Below are 23,593 nucleotides of genomic sequence, written 5' to 3'. Positions count from 1 at the left end.
CGTTCACCTCACCTGCTTGCTCCCCCCCCACGCTGTTCCCCATTCCCTGGAATCGTACTGCTCTATAAACTGTTCTTTAGCAATATTTTTATTAAGCATTCTGGCTCTGAGCTGTTGGCGCACTACAAATAAAAGCAGGCAGTAATTATGCAAGTATGGTGGGGCATCCACAGTGCATGGGGGATGGTGGGGGGACCAGGGGAGGCAAGGGGCGAACGCAAGAAGGCGATGCTCATGGGTTTTGTCTCTTCAAGTGGGCAGTCGCCTTTTTTCCAGCTTTCTTTGCAGGCCGTGTCCTTTGACACATGTGCTGTTACTAGCAGGGGGCTAGTTTTCATGTATTTTCTACTTATTTCCCCTTTCGTATATATTACGTTTTTTTTTTTTTTAAGACTTGTGCCCTGTTCGTAATGTTTTGGTTGCGTTGTCCTCCGGTCTGGTTATTTTGCATTTCGAATGTTTTCTCTGGACAGGCGACACAGCTGGAGCAGGGCTGTGCAGATGTGCAGTCTGGACTCTAAGTCACTCTATATGTAGTAAACTACTGGAACCGCTGGTACTCAATGCTGCTTGCTTCATCCAGTACTAGAGAGAGCAGTGCCGGGCGGATTATGGTTACTCCCAGGCTAACATTACTGGGACCAGCGGTGCTTTGTACATAGCCTCGACAGCTCTCTTCATTGCTCAGCTGGGGGCCGCATTCCTATCAAAAGATGCGCTGCTCTTGCTGTTTAAAGAGCTCTCGCTTGTCCTCGTGTGGTGAGTCCTTACTCTGAAGACCTTTACTGAATGACGAGATCAGTTCTGAGCGCTGTCAGCAGGGTGATGATTGGTCAAACGCTAAAGCTGACATCAGGCCCACCGCCTGCTGCACGCATTGTGCGTGAGCACCTCTTCCTGTCTGCAATGCCTACGAACACACTGAATCCGGTGACTGGCAACACACTGCTGGCATGATACACACAACCTAAGTGAATCTAGACAGATATAGAAGGCAGAACTTACGGTAGGGAAAGAGGGGTGTGTGTTCCGAGTTAAATGATAGCTATGAATCACTGAGGACCGTCTTCGTTTTAAAGCAAGACAAAAACACAATTTCTTGAATGAAACAACACGGGACGGAGACACTGTAAAAGACCATATTTATTGTAACAGAGAACTAGAGAGGCAATAAAGTTCGTCACTTGACTAACCCTCCAGCCCTGCGTGTAAAATGGAAGCAATCTCCTTTGCAGCTCTGCGCCCCTTCACAGAGCTGCCATGAAAAGCATATGTCCGTGCTGGCAGCGAGACCACCGCCGACGCCATCGGGAGCGCAGGGCCGGCCCTCCTGGGTCGGGTTCCGTGCCATTTAATTCAGTTTATTTCACTGCCGTAGTCTCTCGCCTGAACCTTCTGTGCGCAGGCAATTACATTTTAATGTCATTGCAGCCTCTCCGGCTCACCTCCCGCGGGTCACGTGAGCCCCCTCCGGTAGAGACCCGGGGCGCGTCGGACTGGCCCCCTCTGTGGGTCACGCGAGCCCCCTCCCGCAGATACTCGGGGAGCGTCGGACAGACTGACCCCTTCCTGCAGCCTCTCCGGCTCACCTCCCGTGGGTCCCGTATGCCACCTCCCACAGATACCCCCCCGGGTGCATCGGAGTGGCCCCTCCCTCCAGCCTCTACCTGCGGCCTGCTGGTGGCCACCTCCACTAGGGAGCCTGTGGCGACCTTCCATTAACATCTCTGTGCGGAGGCTGTTCCAGGTGAGGTGGAAGCATTCAGCAGGAGCAGCCCCTCGCGTCCTTTATCAGGGAACACCAGTGCAGCAGCGACACCCAGTGGACAGCTAGTATAATCTCAAGTGCAGTGCCACCTAGTGGCCAGTTTGTAAACTTGCAAGGAATCACAGGTAGGTGATAGTTAACCCTAGCAGCACAGGGCGAATGCAACCTGACTGGATATGGGATACATATAACAGAAACTACAGGACTGGCAGGACAGACATCAAAATTAATGAACATGCACTACTGGCAAGAGAATAGCAGTCATATAAGGCCAGACACCAGTGCCGGCTCACAGCCCACAAGGGGTCACAGCTGTGACTCAAGGTCATAGGATGCAGCAGGGCCAATGGTGACATCACAGATTCATGGCATGCTAAGAGTGCTTCACTCAGTGTCTCCTGTGAAATGGCCCCTCAGAACAGTGGCTCTGATGGGGAGAAATTGGAACCAGTGGTTTTGAGTCACCTTGAAGGCCAGACTCTCCATAGAGGCCGTTGAGTCAAGGATGCTTCGAAGACCTCTCAGAACCAAACTCAGGGTCCCAAACCGTAGCTAAAATGTGCTCGTTAGTTGTATGCAATTATGGAAAGGAGCTGGAAACCCTGCCCTGAATAGTAACTTTGAAATGTAAACCCTGTCCTGAATAGTAACTTTGGAACTTAAACCCTGCCCTGAATAATAACTTTGAATCTCAACATATCATGCTTCAGTTCTGCATCAAAAGTGTTATTTTTAACTGGAAGAGCACACTGATGCTATTGGCTTCTTCTGGTTTCCTTGCACTTCTTGCATTCGTGGACAGGCACTTAGGTACACTTGCCACTTCGGATAGCTGCCACTACATGCAGATTGCTCCTGGTAAACTCTGTGCTGGTCTTACGGATGAGGGTCGGCAGCTGAACCCCTAAAAGCATCCAACTGTGCGCAGAACTTGAAAACGCCTCGCCTACGCTATAAGGGCGGGAGAGGGCGGCCATGACTCCAGACAGCCCCGGGGGCTTGCACGAGTATTGGCTATTGCTGGATTGAAGGATGAGCAAAGCACTTCTTGAGAGCTCTTCAGCCAGTCAAAACTCCCTTTTTATTGTTGTTAATCGATCAAAAATTGAATACATTATAAAATAATTGAGTAGAAAAATATTTTGCGGTCTCCTGTGGCCGCTGGGTGGAAATGGGTATTTAGGGTGGCTACAAATCACCCCAGTGTGAAGTAACTAGGACCCCAAAGAGCCCAATTAAAAAAATGCTGGATCCTCAAAACCTATAGAAAAGTCCTGCCTGGGACCTTCGACCCGAATAGTCTAGCACTGTAGAGGGTGCAAGTAGTCCCGCACTGTCGGCTCGCCTTGGATTTCCATCTGGCATCCCCGCCAGCTCTGGACTCTAGCCGTGGCTATGCCTGGGGTACCACGACGAAGAGCTGATGTGGCATCAGTTTCTGGCGCTCATTGCAGGTGTAGATCCAGCGTGGCTTCACGAAGGATAGGTTGCAGTTCTCGTTCAGCGCCTGCGAAGAGGGAAGACAATCAGGAATTAGAAATGAGGTTAAGACTCAAGTTGGTACTGTAGCTCCTGGCACAGAGGAAGCCTTAAGTATGAGAAGAGCGTTGACCTTCAGAGGAAGGAAAGAGCCCTTGTTTAAGGTGCTCTAGAGGCTACTGCTATAAGGAAGCCAATGAAGAGATAAGCAGTGTTAACAAATTATAGCAGTGTCACACACACTACCCTATAACTCCAAAATGCAAGGAACTCTGAGGTCTAAACCAATACCGAGGAATGACTAGGCTACTATTAAGAGGAAGCGATGGCTTGCATCCTGCCTTCCATGCGGACTACCGTGGGATGGCAACGGCTCATGGTCCACACTGCAAATCACAGTTAAGAGGAAGCGATGGCTTGCATCCTGCCTTCCATGCGGACTACCGTGGGATGGCAACAGCTCATGATCCACACTGCAAATCACAGTTTTCAAGCATCCATACTTGCAAGGAGCCCCCCGCCTGAGCCTCACCTCCTCAAAGGTATCGTCCCAGTCCTGCGCCGTGATAACATACTGCACCTTCTCGTTCATGTACTCCTCTAGCGCCCTGTAAATAAAGACAGAGGTAACATTAACACTTCGAGAGGTCTAAATCATAGGAAAAGGTTACTTACCTGTACCTAAAGCTCTCCACGGTTAGCATCATTCATAGATTTCCATGCGTGATCCATTCCCCATTTACTGGGCTGGCAACCATTTCTAGCCCAGCCATGGAAAGAATTAAAATATGTGACTTTTTATTGATGAAGCTTTATATAGCGCGAAGAAGACCATTCTGATATCAGAGCGCTATACAATGGGATGAAACTCCCCCTCCTCTGCCGCCCCCCCCTTCCAAGAGAATATACAAAGAGGAGCACATAGGATCTCTGGGGTGAAATCACAAACACAACCATTTCTGGTAAATGGGCATTAAGATGCAGTATACATAAGGTGGTTATGAGAAGAAGTTCGACGTAGAACACAATTGATCTGGACATACGAATAATCAATAGAATGGCAAAACAAGGGAAGGAATAAGCAGACATATTGCCAGGAGCAGCCGGATTTAAGGTGGCACGGTGCGGAGGTATCTCCTCACTAGGGAAGTAACCTCTTCAATAAGAACACTTTTATTCTACTTTGAAGAGGGTTATTGAAGGGTCTGTCCTGGTCTCCGAAGTAAGGGTTCCACACTTTTTGGGGCACTCCAGAGAAGGCTTACTTGTGGGTTTTCTTTTTGTTGAATATTTGGGGCTTCAGCAGTAGGTGCTACGAGGTGGTCTATTTCCACAGAGTTAACATCATGGAGAACAAAAAATTAATGATGTATCTCTTGTTTGCCATCATGGTTATTCAACCTGAAATTATTCACTCTAGAATATCTTAATGCAAGCATTGGAACCTGGAACACATTTAATAAACTAGGTTTCCAAACTGAAATAAATTTCACCAAGAAAAAATGCCTATATGAGACAAAGCAAGGTCTTTTTCTGAACTTAATGCATACTAGCATCATCGCTGCGCCAGGACATCAAGCACAAAGCTGAAAGCTCCCAGAAGGGACACCGAGAGGGCATACATGACACCAGTTGCATCAGTACTTTCCCAAAGAAGCTAAGGACGCAGAGGCTGGAGACAAAATATGAAAAGAACAAAAATAGGTCATCCTCCTAAGGAGAGATGAGAGGGTGATGAGGAATCTGCAGGAGGTGTCATAGCCAGCAGAAAGAATGCCATGAAAAGTGAGAAAGATGTTAAGAATATTGGCTCCTGCAGACTTATAAGAGAGACACTCCCAAGTCAAGTTTTTTAAAGATTTAGATCTGGGGGGCGTGGCTTGGCGCCCGCGGCTAATGGCGGCGTTGGTGTGAAGCGCTCCGCCGGGAGTTTGGATTTCAACGGTTTCAGGAAGCGCTGGCCGCTATGTCATCGCCCATAGGACGTTGGAACCCCTACTGACCACCCTGGATGCCTTGGTGACGCTGTATTCGCCACCTTATGGATTTCTGACCTGTGAGTTGTTTTTTTCCTTTCAAACGAGGTCGCGGACGCGATTTTGTTTTACCCGCGATCGGTAAAACTTTATATTATTGCAGCGCTGCTTCTTGTATCCCACCCATTTCACCAAAAGGCTGTTTCACATCATATACTCTGCATTATGGCTCTCCTCTGCTCTGCATATGCCAACTTTTTTTTTTCTTCTTTTTTTTGAGTGGAGAGATTTACTGGCGGCCATTTTAATTGTTTTTAACTGCCTCTGAGGCTCCTTGGGACGCGGTTACCTCAGCTTACTGGACCTTTGCAGCACCAATTTTATTTTTTACGCTGCAGTGCCATGCACTAAGGATTGCGATACCTTAACTTTTCTTCTTCATATTTGGTCTAAATAATATTTTATAATACACTTTGTTTGCTTTGCCGCTGATTTGCTGGGTATTGTGCCTCTGACCTAGACATCCCCCAGTATATCCGGTCGCCATCCGAACCGCTCCTCTGTTCATCATCATTCTCTTTTGCACCTCCCCTGTCTACGAAGCTCCGCTACGTCTCTATGGGAAGAGTAAAAGGTGCCTTATCTACAAAGCCAAAACAAAAGAACACTTTTATTAAAAATACAAAAATTTTTACTGCTTTTTCTCACCTAGAAAATTCTTTGCAGTCGCCGTCAAGTTCCCTGACAGCCAACATGGAGCCTCTACCTACACCACCCGGAAAGTCGCTCACTAAACGCTTAAAACATAACTCTCCCTCTCCTCCTAAACCAGCCTCTCCGGTATCCTTGGAGATGCTGTTGGATGAGATAAGAGATCTTCGGCCCTTTATGGAGGAGACCAATTCGAAGTTGCAAGTCCTCACAGACAATTGGTCTCAACTTGATATGAGAGTCAATACAGTTGAACAAGCCATCTCCACGTTAAGTGATACAAGTGCGAATGTCTCTCAGCTTCAGTCTCAAGTTTTGACGCTCCAAAGGCAGGTCGAGGACCTTGAAAATCGTAGCAGAAGAAACAACCTACGCATCTATGGCCTGAAGGAAGGAATTGAAGGGTAAGACCCCCTGGCCTTTTTTGCGTCCTTCCTTCCTAAGGTTCTTCATTTAGCGGAAGGCATAAATCTCAACAATCAGAGGGCACATCGTCTGGACCGTCCTTCCCCCAAATATGTCATCTTCACATCGACCAAGAGGAGTAATTATTTATTTCTTAGAATACACAGATCTGTTATTGGTGCTATCTGCGGTCAAATCTGCTCAATGCATTACTTGGTCTGGCTCGACTTTGTTCTTTGCGCAGGACTATGCTAAATCTACGGCTGCCAGGCGGAAAGCTTTTCTTAATCTGAGGCCAGCTCTTCGAGCATTGGGGGCCCCGCTATGGTCTCTTTCATTCATGCTTGTTTAAGGTCACATATAACAACAGAACAACAACGTATGAAGACCCAGTAAGGTTGCAGAGTTTCATTAATTCCTGTAGTCCAAATGCTATGGATACGCAGTGATCATCTCCCTCGGACACTTCTTGAACTTTTTGAAATTATACAGTTTTTAGTTCTTCATGGTTTGCATATCTCTTTATCCTCTTGACTCCTTCTCCATTTATTGTTGGCTTTCTTGTGTATTACTTTCAACTTATTTAGATGTTGGTCTATATCTGCGGCAACTTACTTCAAGTTAACCTCTTAACTTATCGCAATTGTATTTGTATTTACTTCATTGTTATGACTTTTATATGCTCTTTCTTCGACTTCTTAATGTTGTTCCTGTTTCTATTCGGTCTGTTACCCAGTCTCAACATTTGTTTAGCTATGGTTTTTAATTCTTATTATCCATCGTCCTTGCAGATATCTCATTCATACACCGTAGTTTTTCCTGGACTCCCTGTGTGGCTGATCCCTGACGTCTTGCCTTTCCCATGTGGCTCCATCCCCCCTCACGTACTTCTCTGAGTCTTCTTCTTGTAGGTATGTTATTTGTTTGTTTGTCCCTTGTCAGCTTTTCTGTTTTTTACTCTGTAATATGTTTTTCTATCTCTTTCCTCTCAACTTTTTGCTTATACACTTTCTTTTTCATATGAATTTTCCTTTTCTTCTTCCTTACCATTGCTTATTTCCTTTCTTTACTCCCTTTTACTCTAAGCTCATTTTCTACAGCCTCCTCTTTTCTTTCTCCTCTATCAACTTACAATGTTTTTGCACAAGTTTGGATTTCAGCATTATAAGGTTGAACTTTTTTATTGATGTTCATTTTACTTCAATCATTCGGACTGTTGTTATTAACTGTTATTTCCGATTTGTCTTAATTTGATATGTCGCTTAAATTGGTGTCATGGAACATTAGGGGATTAAACTATCAAAAGGCAGAGGGTTTTAGCACATTTAGCAAAGTTAAATGCTGATATTGTCTTTCTACAAGAAACGCATCTTACGGATATTGAGTCTATGAAATTAAAAAGGGGATGGGTAGGAGAGGCTTATTTTTCTCCTGGCGATGGCAAACGGAATGGGGTTGGAATATTATGTCGCAAATCCTTCCCAGTTACACTTCTGTCACAAGAACGGGATGACTTACGAAGAGGGCTCTTTGTTAGATTATCCCTAAAAGATATTCCATTTTCCCTTTTTAACATTTATGCACCTACGGGAGGGGATCCCTCATTTTGGAATACCTTAGCTTCATGAATCTCCAACCGCATTGAAGATAATTTTGTTATGGCCGGAGACTGTAATCAAGTGTTTGATCCCTTCATTGATAGAAACTCTAAAGTGCCCTTCATTCCCAACAAAACGCAGAAGTCTTTTGTTCACACTATAGCCCAACATAAATTGCTTGATGCTTGGTGCCTTTGTAATCCTACCACTAGAGAGTATTCTTTTTATTCTCCCACACATCACACCAAATCAAGAATTGAGTATGTCTTTGTTTCTCATAATATTTCGCAATCCCTTACATTTGCAGATATTGGTCCTATTCTTTTATCTGATCACGCACCCGTTTCCGTTGGCTTTGACATCCTGCCCAAGAATATTGCCCCCAAAAGATGGCGTTTTAACAACACACTCCTCTTAGATCCCAAATTCTTAACTTCCTTTACTTCTTTCTTTAATGATTATTATGAATGGAACTCCACAGATTCTCTGTCCCCCGCGACTGTTTGGGACGCATTTAAAGCGTCAGTGAGAGACTTTATTATAAACTTTGTAGCGAAGAAGCGATAATCTGCACGCAAGTCCACAACACCTTTCTTTCATGGTATTAAAGCTTTAGAGCATTTATATTATACTTCCCATTCGGAGAACTGTTTAAAAGCCCTCATCAATGCTAAACTGACATTTAACAAGAAGTCAACTGAAGACGCCTCACTTTACTTGCTAAAATGTAGTGCTAAATTATATGGAGGTAAAAATAAAGCTGGAAAAATTCTTGCCAATTATTTAAAGATTTGCCAAAATAAATTGAACATGGACTCTATCTTTGACGACAATTCAGTTTTAAAGTTCAAAGATGTCGAAATCTTACATGAATTTTCTCTTTTCTATAAATCTTTGTACTCTTCAGAAACTCAGCCCACAGACCACTTGTTATCGCAATTCTTCACTAATATCCAACAACCCCGGGAAACGTCCCCGGATTTCTTTTGTTTAGAATCTGATCTTTCACAACAATAAGTTCTTAATGCACTTCAACTTCTCAAAAAAGACAAAGCTCCTGGTCCCGATGGCTTCACTGTCGAATTTTACACACACTTCTCTAAGCTTCTAATTCCCAAATTATATTCTCTTATTAGCTTCTTTTCTTCCTCCAAAAATTCTTCTGGCTCTTTCTCAGAAGCACACATTTGTCTTATCCCTAAGGAAGGTAAAGATTCCAAGTAATGCAAAAACTATAGACCTATTTCACTTGTTAACATCGATTATAAAAAAAATTCTAAGGCTTTAGCCATACGTCTTGACTCCTTCTTACCACCTTTATTGGGGAAAGAGCAGTCTGGCTTCGTTAAAGGCCGACTTATTACCGATAATACTCAACTCTTTTTCGATATTTTGTCCAAATCATCTCATTTTAACCATTCTCTAGCGGCAATAGCATTAGACGCTGAAAAGGCATTCGATAGAGTGGAATGGAAATACTTATTTTATACTCTAAAATGGTTTGGATTTGGCCCGAATTTAATAAATTTAATATCTCTCCTTTATTCTAATCCGCGTGCAGCAATATGTGCTAATGGCCTAATTTCTCCTTTTTTTAACTTGGGCAGAGGAGTGCGTCAAGGGTGTCCTCTTTCACCTTTCCTTTTTAATCTCACCCTTGAACCATTTTTATCTAAATTGCGTCATAACCCTAATATTTCTGGATTTCAAACATCGAATGTACACGTTAAACTTGCAGCTTACGCTGATATTTTACTTTTTATATCTAAACCAGAAGAATCTATCCCTGCATTTTTAGAGGAGGTGAAATCTTATTCTCTTATTTCTGGTTATAAATTAAATAATGATAAATGCGAAATTTTGCCTTTAACAAAATACACTTTTAGTTTAGATTTTCAATCCTCCCATTTTAAATGGAGTCCAAACAACATTAAATATCTAGGCCTTCATTTCACGCCTTCAATATCGGAAACTGTAACTTTATGCATGAATAAGTGTATTCAGAAACTCTCAGACCTGTACTTATCTTGGTGGGGCCGTTTGGATACCATCAAGATGATGCGGTCGCCTTTAGTTTTGTATACTATTTCGAACATCCCGGTTCCAATTACATCTAAGTTTAAAAAAAAGAATAATTCCATTTTATCCTCTTTTCTATGGAGTAATAAAAAACTCAGAATGTCCTTGTTAAAATTGATTCGACCTAAATCAGAAGGGGGTGTTAATTTTCCTAATTTCCAGGCTTATCAGAAAGCTTTTTTATTGCGTCAGGCTTCTCTTTGGTTGCTTGACTCTGTGGATGATTGCAGTCTTTGGACTTCAATGGAACGCCTCTTTTTAGCACCTTACTCATTTCGTGAATTCCTATCCTTTTCTCGTAAACCACAGTCCGTTTCTACCCCCGTTATAAAATATACTTCTAGTTTACTTGCTTCCCCTTTACATTCTTTTAAGAACTCTCATGATTCTTTTTTCAGCTCAACAATCTGGCACAATACTAAGTTGCTGATTCAAGGTAAGACATTTTATTGGAAAACTTGGAGACATAGGGGCTCAATTTGGATCCACCAATTATTTTCAGAGTCACAATTTCTACCTTTTGATAGGCTCCGGCTATTATTCAATCTTCCGGCTTCTTTCCTTAATAAGTATAACATGCTCAAACACACTGTGCTGGAATCCCTTTCCCTTCTCCAAGTCACACAAGACGCTCCCAGTGACCTACAATCTCCCTCTTGTCTTCAGACCTTGTTATTGACCATGCCCAAGGCATCCACTATTTACAGTTATTTGCAGGGTACTGATACTAACAGTCAGAAGACAAAAACTGAGGCGGCATGGGAACAAGATTTTACTGTCTCCTGGTCTTTATCAACAAGGAAAGACATCTGGAATAAATTACGTAATGCTTCTAGAGCAGCTAATATTACCCAAACGTTGTTTTTTGTCTATAATAGATTATTATTTACTCCGTTCACTTTATCCAAACACTTCTTGTCTGCTCCAGACACGTTTTGGACATGTTTTTCCCCTAATGCGGATTTATTTCATATGCGGTTTCATTGTTCACAGGTACATAGCTTTTGGCAAAAGGTATGGTCCCAAATTAACTTAATTTTCAGCACTAAATTTCCTTTTTCTCTCACTCATATTTTCTTAGGTAGCCTTTACCCCATCTGGGAGCAGACTACTCTCAATGTCAAAATTATTGATTTATTATTGGCAGTCGCCTTCCAGCAGATTACTGCCAATTGGAAGGATTTCTCGAAAATCTCTTACAGAGCTTGGTGGTACACTGTTTGCCATAATCACAGATTGGATACTGCTTTTGTGTACCCTTCTCGTATGGCTACAAAACGTGCTGACCTATGGTCGCCTGTTACAATGTCTATTAATACATGTGCTAAGCAATGTTCGTTACCAATACCCTCTCAACAGGAGGTTCTTGAACCACCTTAGATTCCCCGAGTGCTCCATGCGTTATCTTTATATATTTGGATGACATATACATTTTACTTGTTTTGTATTTTTCTTTTTAATCTTATATTGGTAGTCCGATGGTATTATTCCAATCTGTTGAGCTTGGAATACTAAGATATACTGTTTATTTTTGTATACTGTGTTCCGTTAATTCAATTTCTTGTCAATAAAACTATTGGAACTTAAAGATTTAGATCTTACAATGAGATCTACGGTATACAAAATTACATTAGTTAATACAAATTTAAAAAGGAGCAAAAAATGTAAAGATCTTACAGCACATTAATTCAATAACTAGGCAATTTATCATCTCCATTGCAGCACTTGCCGCTGCAATACCATTATTTTAAAAATCTCTGTTGATAAATTTTCAAAGCCAGACAGGCAACGATGAACTTTTCAATAGTCTGTACTGGAAGTTGCATATTCTCTCCTCCTGGATCACCTCCCATCATGCATCCGGCACAGTTTTTAACAACAAACCATTCATTCTACACCACATTCCACATCTTCTCACTTTGTGCCCCAAATTCCAGGTCAGATACATTTGAGGAACTGCTGCTCGACATGACTGAATTATGTTTATAAATTGGCGTTTTGATATAAGAGCCGCTCCCCTAAAAGGGAGGCTGAGGATACTTCGTGGCTGACCCAGAAAGCTTTGATGCCGTGCCTTCAAAGCAGAGTTTGAGCTCTGCCCTGCTCCTCCAGAAAGCAGCGCTGAAAGAAGGAATGCAATGAGGACCAAGATACTGTCGGACTAATGGAATGGGCAAGATTTATTCTGAAGAAGAGTGGAGGGTTCCTGGTTCACCTCTCATTGAGCAGACATTGACATTTGAGGGTGATTTTAGCAACCAACTCATAGCAAATTGATCCAGAGTGCAATCCACCTGTTGCTAGCTGCTCCAGGCTAAAGCCAATCACAAGCTGCCATCAAGGAATTCTATGAACATGTGAATGTAACAGCTCATGTTCCTCCTACGGTCCAGTCTATACAGACTCTTCCCAGCATTTGATGGACCAGGTAGCAGAAAAAAACATAGCAAAGCTATGACCTGCATCACATGATATTCTGAGACCATCATAGGCGAGGAGGAGTGCATGAGGAAGCAGGGTGTATTACATGGTGTGGTTGTACGACCTGACTGTGTAACACACTTACCAACCCATTTAGAACCTTCGGTTTCGTCTGACAAACCCTTAGCGCGATCCTGAGTAGCTGTGGCACTGAGCAGCAAGGCTTACACAGCGGAACAAGTAAAAAGCATTTCACCAGCACCAAAACAATTGAAGAAATCGACATAACACTCAAGAAATCCAACACGATTTATAAAAACAGGCTACATTTTTATAAGAATTCAGACACTAGAACGAAAAAGATCCAGGGAAGGGTTCTGGAGCTATAGATTTTACAGGCAATAATAAATCACAGCAATTTCACGAATTGGACACAAACATTTTCAAAGAAAACATAGGTATGAGTCAATGCAGTCAGTTAAAAGTACTTTGGGGTGGGGGTGGGGTGGAGAGCTCTGGCAGGTAGCTAGTCAAGGGGCCCAGCACGGTCCTTAGAAGCAGTGACCTCCACAGAAGGAGCAGTCCTTTAGCAGTTCCAGGCACTTTATCCGCGTTGCCATTGATTCCTATGGAGTGGTCCTGATGAATGCGATGAAGGATGCTCAAGATGTTCTAAGGACCGTGTATGGTGTATTCCACAAAAGTTTGAAGACTTGGTTGTTCAATCTCTAATTCCTTTCTTTCGTTCATTACCTTCTCTTTCCTACCGGGACGGCGCCGGAAAAACCCCTTGGGCTAGCTGGGCGCCCTACAAATTCAATTTCATAATAATAATGCTGTGGATGCAACGCTGTCAAGGGGGTCTTCCTGCAGGGATTCCTCGGTCCATGAAGATGGTGAAGGGGCAACATGCCACAAAGTCCTCTCTGGTCTGGTCGAAAACCAGTCGCCAGTGGGCTACCATTTTCTCACTGTTGCGGTCACAGAACAATCCTTCCTAGTTCGATAAGTCACCTTCTGAAGGTCCAAGCAAATATTAAAAGCATTCCCAGGCTTAGCGAACTTGGTGCAACTCTGTGCGTTGGGTCTTGGTCCTTGGTGTTGCATGGAAGCAGTGATAGAGGCTTGAAGACTTTGGGCTACCAGCTTTCCCCAGCAGGCTTCTTCATCTGTTGTATCCCTGTGCTGCAAACAGGAGGCCAGTCAGATGGCCCTTGGAGTTCTCTTGAATGTACTGGGCTCTGGAGACAGATTCCCATTGAGCAGGACACAGCAGGCACAGTCCCTCTCTCTGCCAGCCACCAGGTGCAACAGGCGCAGACTTTGATGGTGCAGCCTCACTTTGCTGGTCCTTTGGTGCAGCAGGGCAGCCCTTCTTCCAAGTCATTTGAGATCGGAGGTCTGGGTGCCAGGTGTGCCTCCTTTATGCTCAGAAAATGCCCTCAGGACAGAATGCGGTTGATTGCCAATAGGCTATGAGGTCCCCTCCCACTTGGTGACCACTTCCTGTGGAGTGTGACATCTGTCTATCCCAGGATGCACCATTCTGCCCAGTCCCAAGATGGTGAGACCCATCTCTCGGTGGTCAGACCTCTCTAGCCCACTCCTTGGGTGTGGCTACCTCAGAGCTACACGTCACTGGGGGAACATGTTTGGCAACTGGTTTCCCCTCTTTGCTCCGCAAGCCAGCCTGTCTGCCTAAACAATGGGGCAGCCCTCCTCCCTAATGTGACACATCTTCCCTTCAAAGGCGGCCTCCTCTTTGAAGCCTGCCTTTTGGGGCTAACACCGCAAGGGCTCCCTGCAGTAGTCCTGCAATCCCTCATTGTTCGCCTTCCTGAGAGTCGTTGACACTTCTTTGCAGTAGGGCAGAAAGCTGTATTATGGAACAGGCTCCATGTGTGCCCGGGAAGTCACAGGGGATTTAAAGGCAACACAGTGCCAGCTTTGTAAAAGCTGCACACTGCAACTAGTTACATTAATTTCGACTTGAGATACGAGTCAGGCTTAAAATAACGAGTTGTTTGATACCTTGGAGTGCCCACTTTGGTCACGCTGTTCAGGAGCTAGCACAGCTGAGGGGGTCAACATGGAATCCTGTAGGCAATTAGGCAACCAAGTCTTTCCACAGTAAAAACAGCATCTTCGAGGGTTTACTGTCAGGACATGTGAACTACATGCCCTGCCAGTGGCATACATTGCACCCTGCTAGGACTCAGTAGGACTGCCAGAGGAGTGACTTACACAGATGCAGAGGGGGGGGGGGGGGGAGTAGTAGCTTTGACATTGCTTTTAAAATGGGGGCTTGCAGTGCAGTGCTGCTCTGCCAGTCTTCAGTAGCAGACTGGGGGGCTAGTTTTACTTGTGGGATGACCAGAGTGGAACAACCAGTGCTGGAAGCCCTGGGGTAGCCCTCTGACATGTATGTGCAATTGGTTGTACGCAATTGGAAATGGCTACTTTACCTGCAAGTCCCAAGTGTATGGTACCCTGGTCCCAGGCCACGTAAGTCAGAGGGCTACCCCAGGGCTTGGCTTGGGGTCAGGACACTGGCACCAAGGTCTGGTTAGCAGACCTCCATGCACTCTCAGTCGAAAGTCATTAGCGGCAGTCAAAAAACTTGGGGGTGACCATACGCAAAGAGGCATTTCCTCACAAAAGGCTTTGTCTGCAGTCACCTTATTTCTAAAATGTGGCATAGGGAGTCGAAACTGAAATGGCAGGTGAAGTTCCCATCTTCTTGCCACAGCACCAGCTACCAAGGTAACTACTGCCCATGTCAAAATCCGATGCGGACCTGAATTTCAAAGTTCAAAAGGAGGATCCATTTGAAAAGTAAGGACCAGGCTGAGATCCCAGTAAGGGACAATAAAAATAAGATATGGATATTTACTTTTCATCCTTTAAATTATACTTACCTTGTAAGCATCTGTAGTGCGCAATGCTGTAGATTCACGTTCTTAGCATACTCCTGCCATCTAGTGTTGGGCTTGGATGTTTACAAGTTATTTCTGTTTGAGGAAGTCTTCCAGGCCACGAGATGCGACTCAACTTCTCCTCTTACTGTAAATTGAGCAGGGCACTGACTCCATGTTTTTCACACAGAGGGGGAGAGAATGTAAGGAATGTAAAAGTAAGTAAGGTTCGTGAAGCACAATGTGCATTGAAAGGAAGAAAGCAAGAGATCTAAACAGACAGGCCTCTGGTGAAGAAGGGTGGGCGTTTGTAAATCTACAGCACTACACGGTACAAGCAAATGCTTTGAGAGGAAGCAGTATTTTCAGTTGGTAGCATGCGTGGCTGTAGACACCCGTGCTTAGCACACACTATAAACTGCCCTCCATTGATGGCGGCTAGCTTGCGGACGGTGCAGCCATCTGGAATAAGGTCCTTCACACCATCTGACCTACTATAGCCTGCTGCTGGGCTAAGATGTGCACACATTAGTGCCTAGTAAAGGTGTGTGCTACTCAACAGGTGACTGCCTTGTGAATATTCCCTGGTGGAATGTTTCCTAGGTAGGCCATGGTTGCTCCTTTCTTGTGGGTGGAGAGCGCCTTTGGTGTAGCAGGTACAATCCACTTTGTTTTGTGACAGCGAGTCTGAACCAATTCATGAGAAAAGCCTTTAATCTCATACTTCTTATGAATGGAACTTTCATCCCACTGTAGCTGAATGAGAATGCTAACCAGTAGGCAGAGAAGCTGGAGTGGTAGGTGTTACAGATGGCAGGGCAGTGACTTCTGCAGTATCTGCTGTGCTGTTTGGCTGAGCAGGTACAGGAAGGTATGTTGTGTGTTCTTTACATAGCCCATTGTCGTTTTCCCTATGAAAGCTTAATTATGCATGTTGTAGGCCGCTTTTGTTCTGCATATGTAACCAAATATCATGCTTGTTTTTGTGCCTCATTGCATTTTCACACAGTCAGCACAATTTTGTATTCAGTTTTTTTCCTGGAATATAGAACAGCTCATGCACGGTTGAACAACCTTGCATCCTTGTTATTCTCTGTGGTCGGACACTAGCACCTAGACATAATAGAGAAACCCAGCTGCTGTTTTTGAAAACAAAAACACAGGACGTGCGTTTTAAAAAAACACACTGAGCAAAGGTCCTGAGACGAGAGGGCTGCGTCAGATGGGATGCAGAACAGCCGTCTCTTTATGCCAAGTTATGGGGTTCACCACTACGCCCAGAGATCTAGAATATAACACTTTCCTCATAATGGTGGGGGCGGGTTCAGCCAAATCTGTCAGCTAATATGACCGGGCCGTTAATTGTATATGGTCTGCTAATCATGCTAATGACATTACTGACCTGTATATGTTTTTTAACTGTGGTGCAGTTATGCACGATAGTTTAAATAAATATTGTAAGCTTCCTTAGTGTTTCTTTTTTATTTATTGTGGACAGGTACAAGTGAGAGAACGAAAGGGAATGACCTGCTCCTGGGATCCCAGAGTGCTGTGTTCTGGGGTGCCAAATCCCTTGTCTCGCTGGGAAAATTAGGAGGGCAAGTGAGGCACTATAAGCTAGTCAAATTCGGGCCGATAGGTACTGATGTGGTATGGTGACTCAGTCCCTACATACTGATGTACTATAGTCCCAAGCATAGTTCAGTTACCGAGCAGAATCCTTGCAACAGGTATAGGGGCAGTGTACCGGAGTTCTTAACTACTTACTGGATGGTTACTGCAGTTGCGGGTGGGGTGTATGTGAGAGGGGGGGGGAATTCATTCATTTCCCCTTGGTAAGATACTGTGGACACTCATCATGTGGTGATAGAGAGAATCTTAACTGACTACTAAGTCCTCTACATGAAGACCAATCTCAGTGTCTAAAGATACTCTGCTATGAAGCACAGGGACTATGTCCCACTTAAAGTGGAGGGAAATGTACTGCTTTGAACAGGAGTAGTTGTTGGTTGAGCTTCAGGGGTGGATCCTTGGGCTTCTAAGAGGATCTTTTCAGAGGCAAAGGAGGAGGAAAGAGGCATCCTTTGACAAAACGAATGTTGTGGGCAGTTTCAGAAAGCGTAGCCAGGACACCCAACTTCTGTACAACAGTTTTCAATATGACACAGCCTGACAGAAGGCGTGAGAGTCCAGAAGGAAGGAAACGCATCTTGTTGTTCACAAGCATTTGCACACCACAGGAAAGATATCAGTCAAAGAGCAGTCAGAACTACAGATGAAGTGTGAATCACCTCTTTCGAAACCAAAAAAAGGAAGAGCTTATATCAAACTAACACATGTAAAAGGTATCTAGCTCTTGGGAGGATTCAAACACCACCCCCAGCTCCCCAAAAAATAGCGATTATCATTTAAAGAAAGCCTTATAGAAGACAGCACTGTTTAGCGACCCTTGTTCCGCGAACAGAGAAACAACAGCCCGTCTCCCTGATGTGCATGGTGGAGAGGGTCGAGATCTTCATTTATACAGTCTCGATATGTGTAGCACGCTCTTTCTTTTCTTTTATGAAGACGCTGGTGGGGTGGTGTTTACAGTCCAATGTACTTTTTTTGTGTATGGTGTGGATGATTAGATTATGATACAAAAAAAACAGCAAATAGGGTCTCCTCCAGACATTTTCTTGCTAAAACATGTGCTAGAGTACCACGTGATGGAGCAGCTCTAGATCCTTCTCAACTATGGCCTCTTCCCCTAGAGCCAGCCATCACATGGTGGGCTAGCATAAGCTGAAGTGACAGCATCCATCGTTCAGTCATTCTGCTGCTGGCCTTCACCACCAGTCGGACTGCAGACTGCGCGAGTCTTGCAGACCTACCCACAGGCAACGGTTGCTGAAAGTGCCAACACAGGTGTCTTGGAGGCGAAGGCATAAATCTATGCCAGAACTGCTGGTTCAAGAAGCTGGGCATGTGGATCTATTGTTGCTGTATCTAGAAGTAACCACTGATTAGTCACAGGGTTGGAAGACGGAATTATTTCCAATCCTACAGACATCGCCAATGTCACCTGCTCACTTACCCATTGAAGGCGGTGATGTAACGGTACAGCATCCTGCGCTCTGTTGAGGGGAAGTCTCCGTACAAGAAGAAGTGTTTACCTGTGAAGAAATCTAAGAGAAACACACACCTTTCGAGTCATTCATAGCACCCACATGAGCGATAAAACATCAGAACCCAACACAATCACAAACCACTTCTTAATGCTGACATTTAATGTAAACACCCAACTTGTTCTTCTTCATTTCACTGCAGCACTGCACCCCGTTTATGTCCAACCTACTACAGCTGCAGACTTGTATGTGTTTTATACTAATACACGTATATGGTGTTACATGATTGAGTAACATCTGCATGCCTTCTGCTTGAGCAACAGGTCATCAATCTACAGAAGGACATTGTATGGAAAGTGAGGACACTAGAGAAGCAAGAATTCAAATAGAAACATAGAAAGAGGAGGTTTAGCACGTCTGGCCACAGCAATGGTGCAGCACCAGATTCATTACTGATAACTAGGCTTGTCGTCTAGTCTTACAGTACAGACAAGTCCCCAAGCGCTGGCCAATGTCCTCAGTCAGGATGAGGGCGAACTGAGCCTACGAGGATGCAACGGAAGCTTATTGGTCCCCCAAACAAAGGTGCCCAGGAATGCTTTCTACAGAGGTCGACACAGAGGAGGGTGGACCTCAAGGAGCAGGCAGGCACATGCACCGGCGACAGAGGCTGACTGATCGCGCCTCCTTTCATACTCAATCCAAGTACTGAGAAAGGAGGTTTTCTTTAACATGAAGAGGGTTGTAGCACAGTACAGAGTTTGCCAGATAATCTGTGGCAAAGACATGTAGGCATTTAAATGGCAATATATTGCAACTGTGACCACAGCAGACAGCAGCTGGACAATGCAAGAAAGATGCATAACCCATTTCAGACCACAGCTGCATTGTGAACAATCTGGAGGCTAACAAGGCTGGTTTGAAAAATATCTTGTAGGCTGAGATTAAAGAAGTCTAGGATTATAACAGTCCAGGCTTGAAGGATGGTGGCCCTAAGGGCGGTGCTTTATGCTCATCAGGAAGCACATTACAGCCTGCAAGCTGAAAGGCGTCACTTCGCTAAAGCTATACTTATGGTGGTCAAGTCAGTATCTAGAAAGATGCCGTGTGATAATGGAAGTGGAAATATGCGCTCTAAACGTAGCAAGGAGGCAGGGAGATGCCACTGTGTATCGTCTTACTGGCACAAGAAAATGACAATACCTAAAACTATCATTTAAGTTGGTTAATATTGCGATAAATTGTAGAGGCCACATTTTTCTTTAAGTACTGAGTATGGATAGCGCTGGGAGAGGACAAGCATTCCAGAGATCAGCTCCATTAATTCAACCATCTTATTGCTAATTCGTCTTGGTTTGCAAGTCAAAGATATGAGTTAGGTGTAACGGTTTCGGAGTCTCTCACATAGTCCTCTTATACATGGGTTTGCTTGGAACATGCCTCATGAAAGACGTAAGCCCCAAGACAGATTCATGAAGTGAATAAAAGCAAGAGCTCTAATGAGAGCGAGACGCATGTAAGGGGTGGCTTTTATTCATTTCAGGTTGGCGTGGTTACTATTTTACCAACTCCACGCTGTAATACTGTGGCTGGAGTGGCTAGAAGCTTTTGTCATTTTACAGCTTGGCACGGATAGCACTGTGCTAGTCCTATGCTTAAAAACATTGGTGTAGAAATGGCAAAAGACTTTGTCCCTTTTTTTTTATCTCTGCATGGATGGCACTGTGCTAAACCTATGCTTAAAGACTGATAGAGAAGCAGACATTTGAGGTGAGCAAATTTAGAGTGTCGCTGGTGTTGAGGGTGCTCTATACAGGAGCTGCTTTCCACTTAAACTTGAGAACTACCCAGAGTGCCTTGCTGCTTTTTTGTATATATATATATACACACATATATATATATATATATATATACATATATATACATACATATATATACATACATATATATACATACATATATATATATATATACATATATATATACATATATATATATATATATACATATACATACATATATATACATATCGACACACACACACACACACACACACACACAACTATGGCCAAACAAGAACGGTAAACGAAAGCAACGACGGAAGGCAAACCAAAACAGAAACAAATCGCAAAAGAAGAGGAGGGTGGAGGAGAGGGAAATGAATAACTTAACAACTACTAACAAAACGATTGTCAACCTATCAGATATGGAATTAAGTGACAATGATAAAAGAATACTTAGTCTGGGTTTAACGTACTGTCCTGTGAGTAGTTTCAACTATGTGAGAACTAGACTGGATGTATTCAAAAGGACTCGCAAGCTAAAACTAAAGAAATACCATCTGCTGAACAAAAACAACAAGAAACAAGACTTTCCAGGGGAAGTGGGAACAAGTTCATCAAACCCTATAGAAGCCACCCACTCAGAATTATCTTTCTTAAACGAAATGCAGGTACTATGGGACCCGGAATTACCAACAAATTGTTCTGAAAGTGAATTGCCTGCTCCTCTCCAAAAGCACTTTGACGGCCCACCCACACAGTGCAACGCTATGCAAAAACAACATCCTTTGACACATTTCAAGCCCAAGTCAACATTTAATCCGGTCATGTTACGTGACTCGATTGATTTATTTCATCATCAGGTGACTGAGCAATTGAAGGATCTAAACATTAAGACATACAGGGGCAAGCCTAAATATAACAAAGAAAAATCTGACTACAATACCCTGATGTCGAAACACAAGGAGAACAACAAATTTGTGATTCGTGCCTCTGACAAAGGAGGGAATATAGTACTGCTGTCTAAAGATAAATACTCTAAAGAAGCCTACAAACAACTCAACGACAGAACCTGCTACACCAGATGCAGTGGATCAGAACTAAAAGCAATGTATGCAATCTTTTATAAAAAACTGTCGACATGGAAATCTAACAGTTTGATTACAGGACAAGAATTCAAATTCTTGAAGAATAATCATCCAGTGGTACCCACGATTTATTTTTTGTCCAAGATTCACAAAGACTCTGAAAATCCGCCCGGGCGACCCATTATATCTGCAAGAAATGGATGTCTTGAGCATACATCTCAATATGTAGACTTCTTTTTGCAAAATTTGGTCAAGGCCCTACCATCGTATGTAAGCGACACAAGCGATTTCCTGCGGAAAATTAAGGTCTTTGTTTGGAAACAAGGTTACCTGCTCATCGCTCTTGATGTTAGTTTGCTCTACATGAGTATCCAGCACACTGATGGATTGAGGGCATTGGATTATTTTGGGGACAAAACAATGGGCAATATGAGAGACCATAAGAATATGCTGATAGAAATGGTTGATATCTGCCTCACAAACAATAATTTTATGTTCAACAAACTACTCTACAGACAAATCAGGGGTGCGGCAATGGGGGCCAGCTTCTCTCCCAGCTATGCATGCTTACACATGGGCTGGTGGGAGAAGCTGGTCCTCATGACTGAACATCAGGTATCTATGACAACCAATGTCAAGCTATGGCTGCGCTTCATTGATGACTTAATGTGAATGATTTGAATTTGCAGTTTACTGCCAATATCAGCGCGTCAACAGTGAGTTTTCTTGATACGGAGATATATATTGATAATGATAAAATGGAGACAAAGCTTTATCGCAAGAAAACCGCTGGGAACTTGACACTTCACGCAAGTAGCTCCCTTGTTAAACACCTAGTAACTAGTATCCCTTATGGTGAAATGCTTCAGCTGAGGCGTATTCACAGTAAGGACAATGATTTACTTCTAGCCCAGGCTGAAAGTAAACAGAGGTTTGAAGAACGGGGATACTCGGAACTAGTCCTAGATAATGTCATCAATAAATCTATGCGGAAGAGTAGATTTGAGTTATTACTGGAGACTAAATCTAGAACTGATACCTTATTTAGTAGAGCAGAAGCCACCACAGATGAAACTGATAAGGAATTTAGAATCATAATCCAATACAGCCAACCACGTAAAAAGATTGAATCCATAATACCTCGCAACTGGCCTTTGGTTCTCAGTGACCCAATAATAGGTCCCAAATTACCTAAAAGACCGTCCATAACCTACAGCAGAAGTCGCTCTATTAAAGACGATTTAGTCAAAACAAGCCCTGAAGTCATTGGGTCAACTAATTGGCTGCAAACCCACACAGGCTTTTTTAATTGCAAAACATGTAAGGCATGCCAACAGGGTGAGAATAAAATAACTTACATTACTCCCTTTCATGAGAAAATACATAAAATTGGCAAATTACTCACATGTAAGACCGAATTTGCAATATATGTATTATCATGTCCGTGCAACCTACTTTATGTAGGAAGCACTAAGCTCCAGGTGCACAAAAGAATATTACAGCACTTGAGGGCAATCAATACCAGGACAATACATATCCTGTTGCACGGCACTTTAAAGCCAAACATGAGTCTAAAAGCAAAGATCTTAGATATTTTGTCATAGATTCGATTCCAGCCAGTAGGAGAGGCGGAAATAGAGAAGAAAAACTACGCCAGTTGGAAACTAGAAACATGTTAGAACTGAATACGAAACAGCCTTTTGGTTTGAATGTAACAGAGGATCTTTTTACATGTCTTTAGATATTCCAGATTGTCGACCTATTCATACTGTGATTTTTTTTAGACATACCTTGAGAGTAATATTTATGAGATTTTATGATTGTGGAATTTTTAGTTGTATTTATTGATTTATTGACATTCCAGTGTTTTTTATATATATTTATTTGTTGCATATATGAATATTTAAGCAGATTTTGTCTATTATGGATTGCATTGCTTTGCTTATATAATATTTACTTCATATGTTTTCAATTATTTATGTGTGTGAGGATCAGGGTCTGTCGGTAGAATCTAATGTGATACCCTACTTTCCACTTATTAAGTCTACTCACAATCAGTATTAGGATTTCGTATGCTCCAAAGGTGATGAATTCTGGTATTTAAGCCGATATTCCACTAAGTTCTGATCAATATCAATTTATAATTGTCATATTAACGGGACCACCACATTTCTTTATATTTAGATCAATAATGCCTGGTAAGGGGTTACTGGGGCTCCGGTAACCCATGTTCCAATCAGTTTCCATTAATAATGATACTATTGA

General features: G+C 43.3%; 1 protein-coding gene across 2 annotated transcripts in view; it reads right to left on the bottom strand.

The window, feature by feature from the left end:
• Positions 1-1,125: 1,125 nt before the first annotated feature.
• Positions 1,126-23,593, bottom strand: part of XRCC1 (X-ray repair cross complementing 1) — a 297,807-nt gene continuing 275,339 nt past the window's right edge. For both annotated transcript variants that reach the window (XM_085615657.1, XM_085615656.1), the window contains exons 15-17: positions 18,429-18,519; positions 3,780-3,855; positions 1,126-3,275 (exon numbers count right to left, since the gene is read on the bottom strand). In XM_085615657.1, coding sequence (XP_085471783.1) covers positions 3,162-3,275; positions 3,780-3,855; positions 18,429-18,519 — 281 coding nt within the window. In that variant the 3' untranslated portion in view covers positions 1,126-3,161. The remainder of the gene's footprint in view (positions 3,276-3,779; positions 3,856-18,428; positions 18,520-23,593) is intronic.

Source organism: Triturus cristatus, chromosome 7, assembly GCF_964204655.1.
Source record: "Triturus cristatus chromosome 7, aTriCri1.1, whole genome shotgun sequence".
In the NCBI taxonomy this organism is placed as follows: Eukaryota; Metazoa; Chordata; class Amphibia; order Caudata; family Salamandridae; genus Triturus; species Triturus cristatus.
Note: the sequence above shows the minus strand (reverse complement) of the source record. Positions and strands in the feature narration are given on the sequence as shown.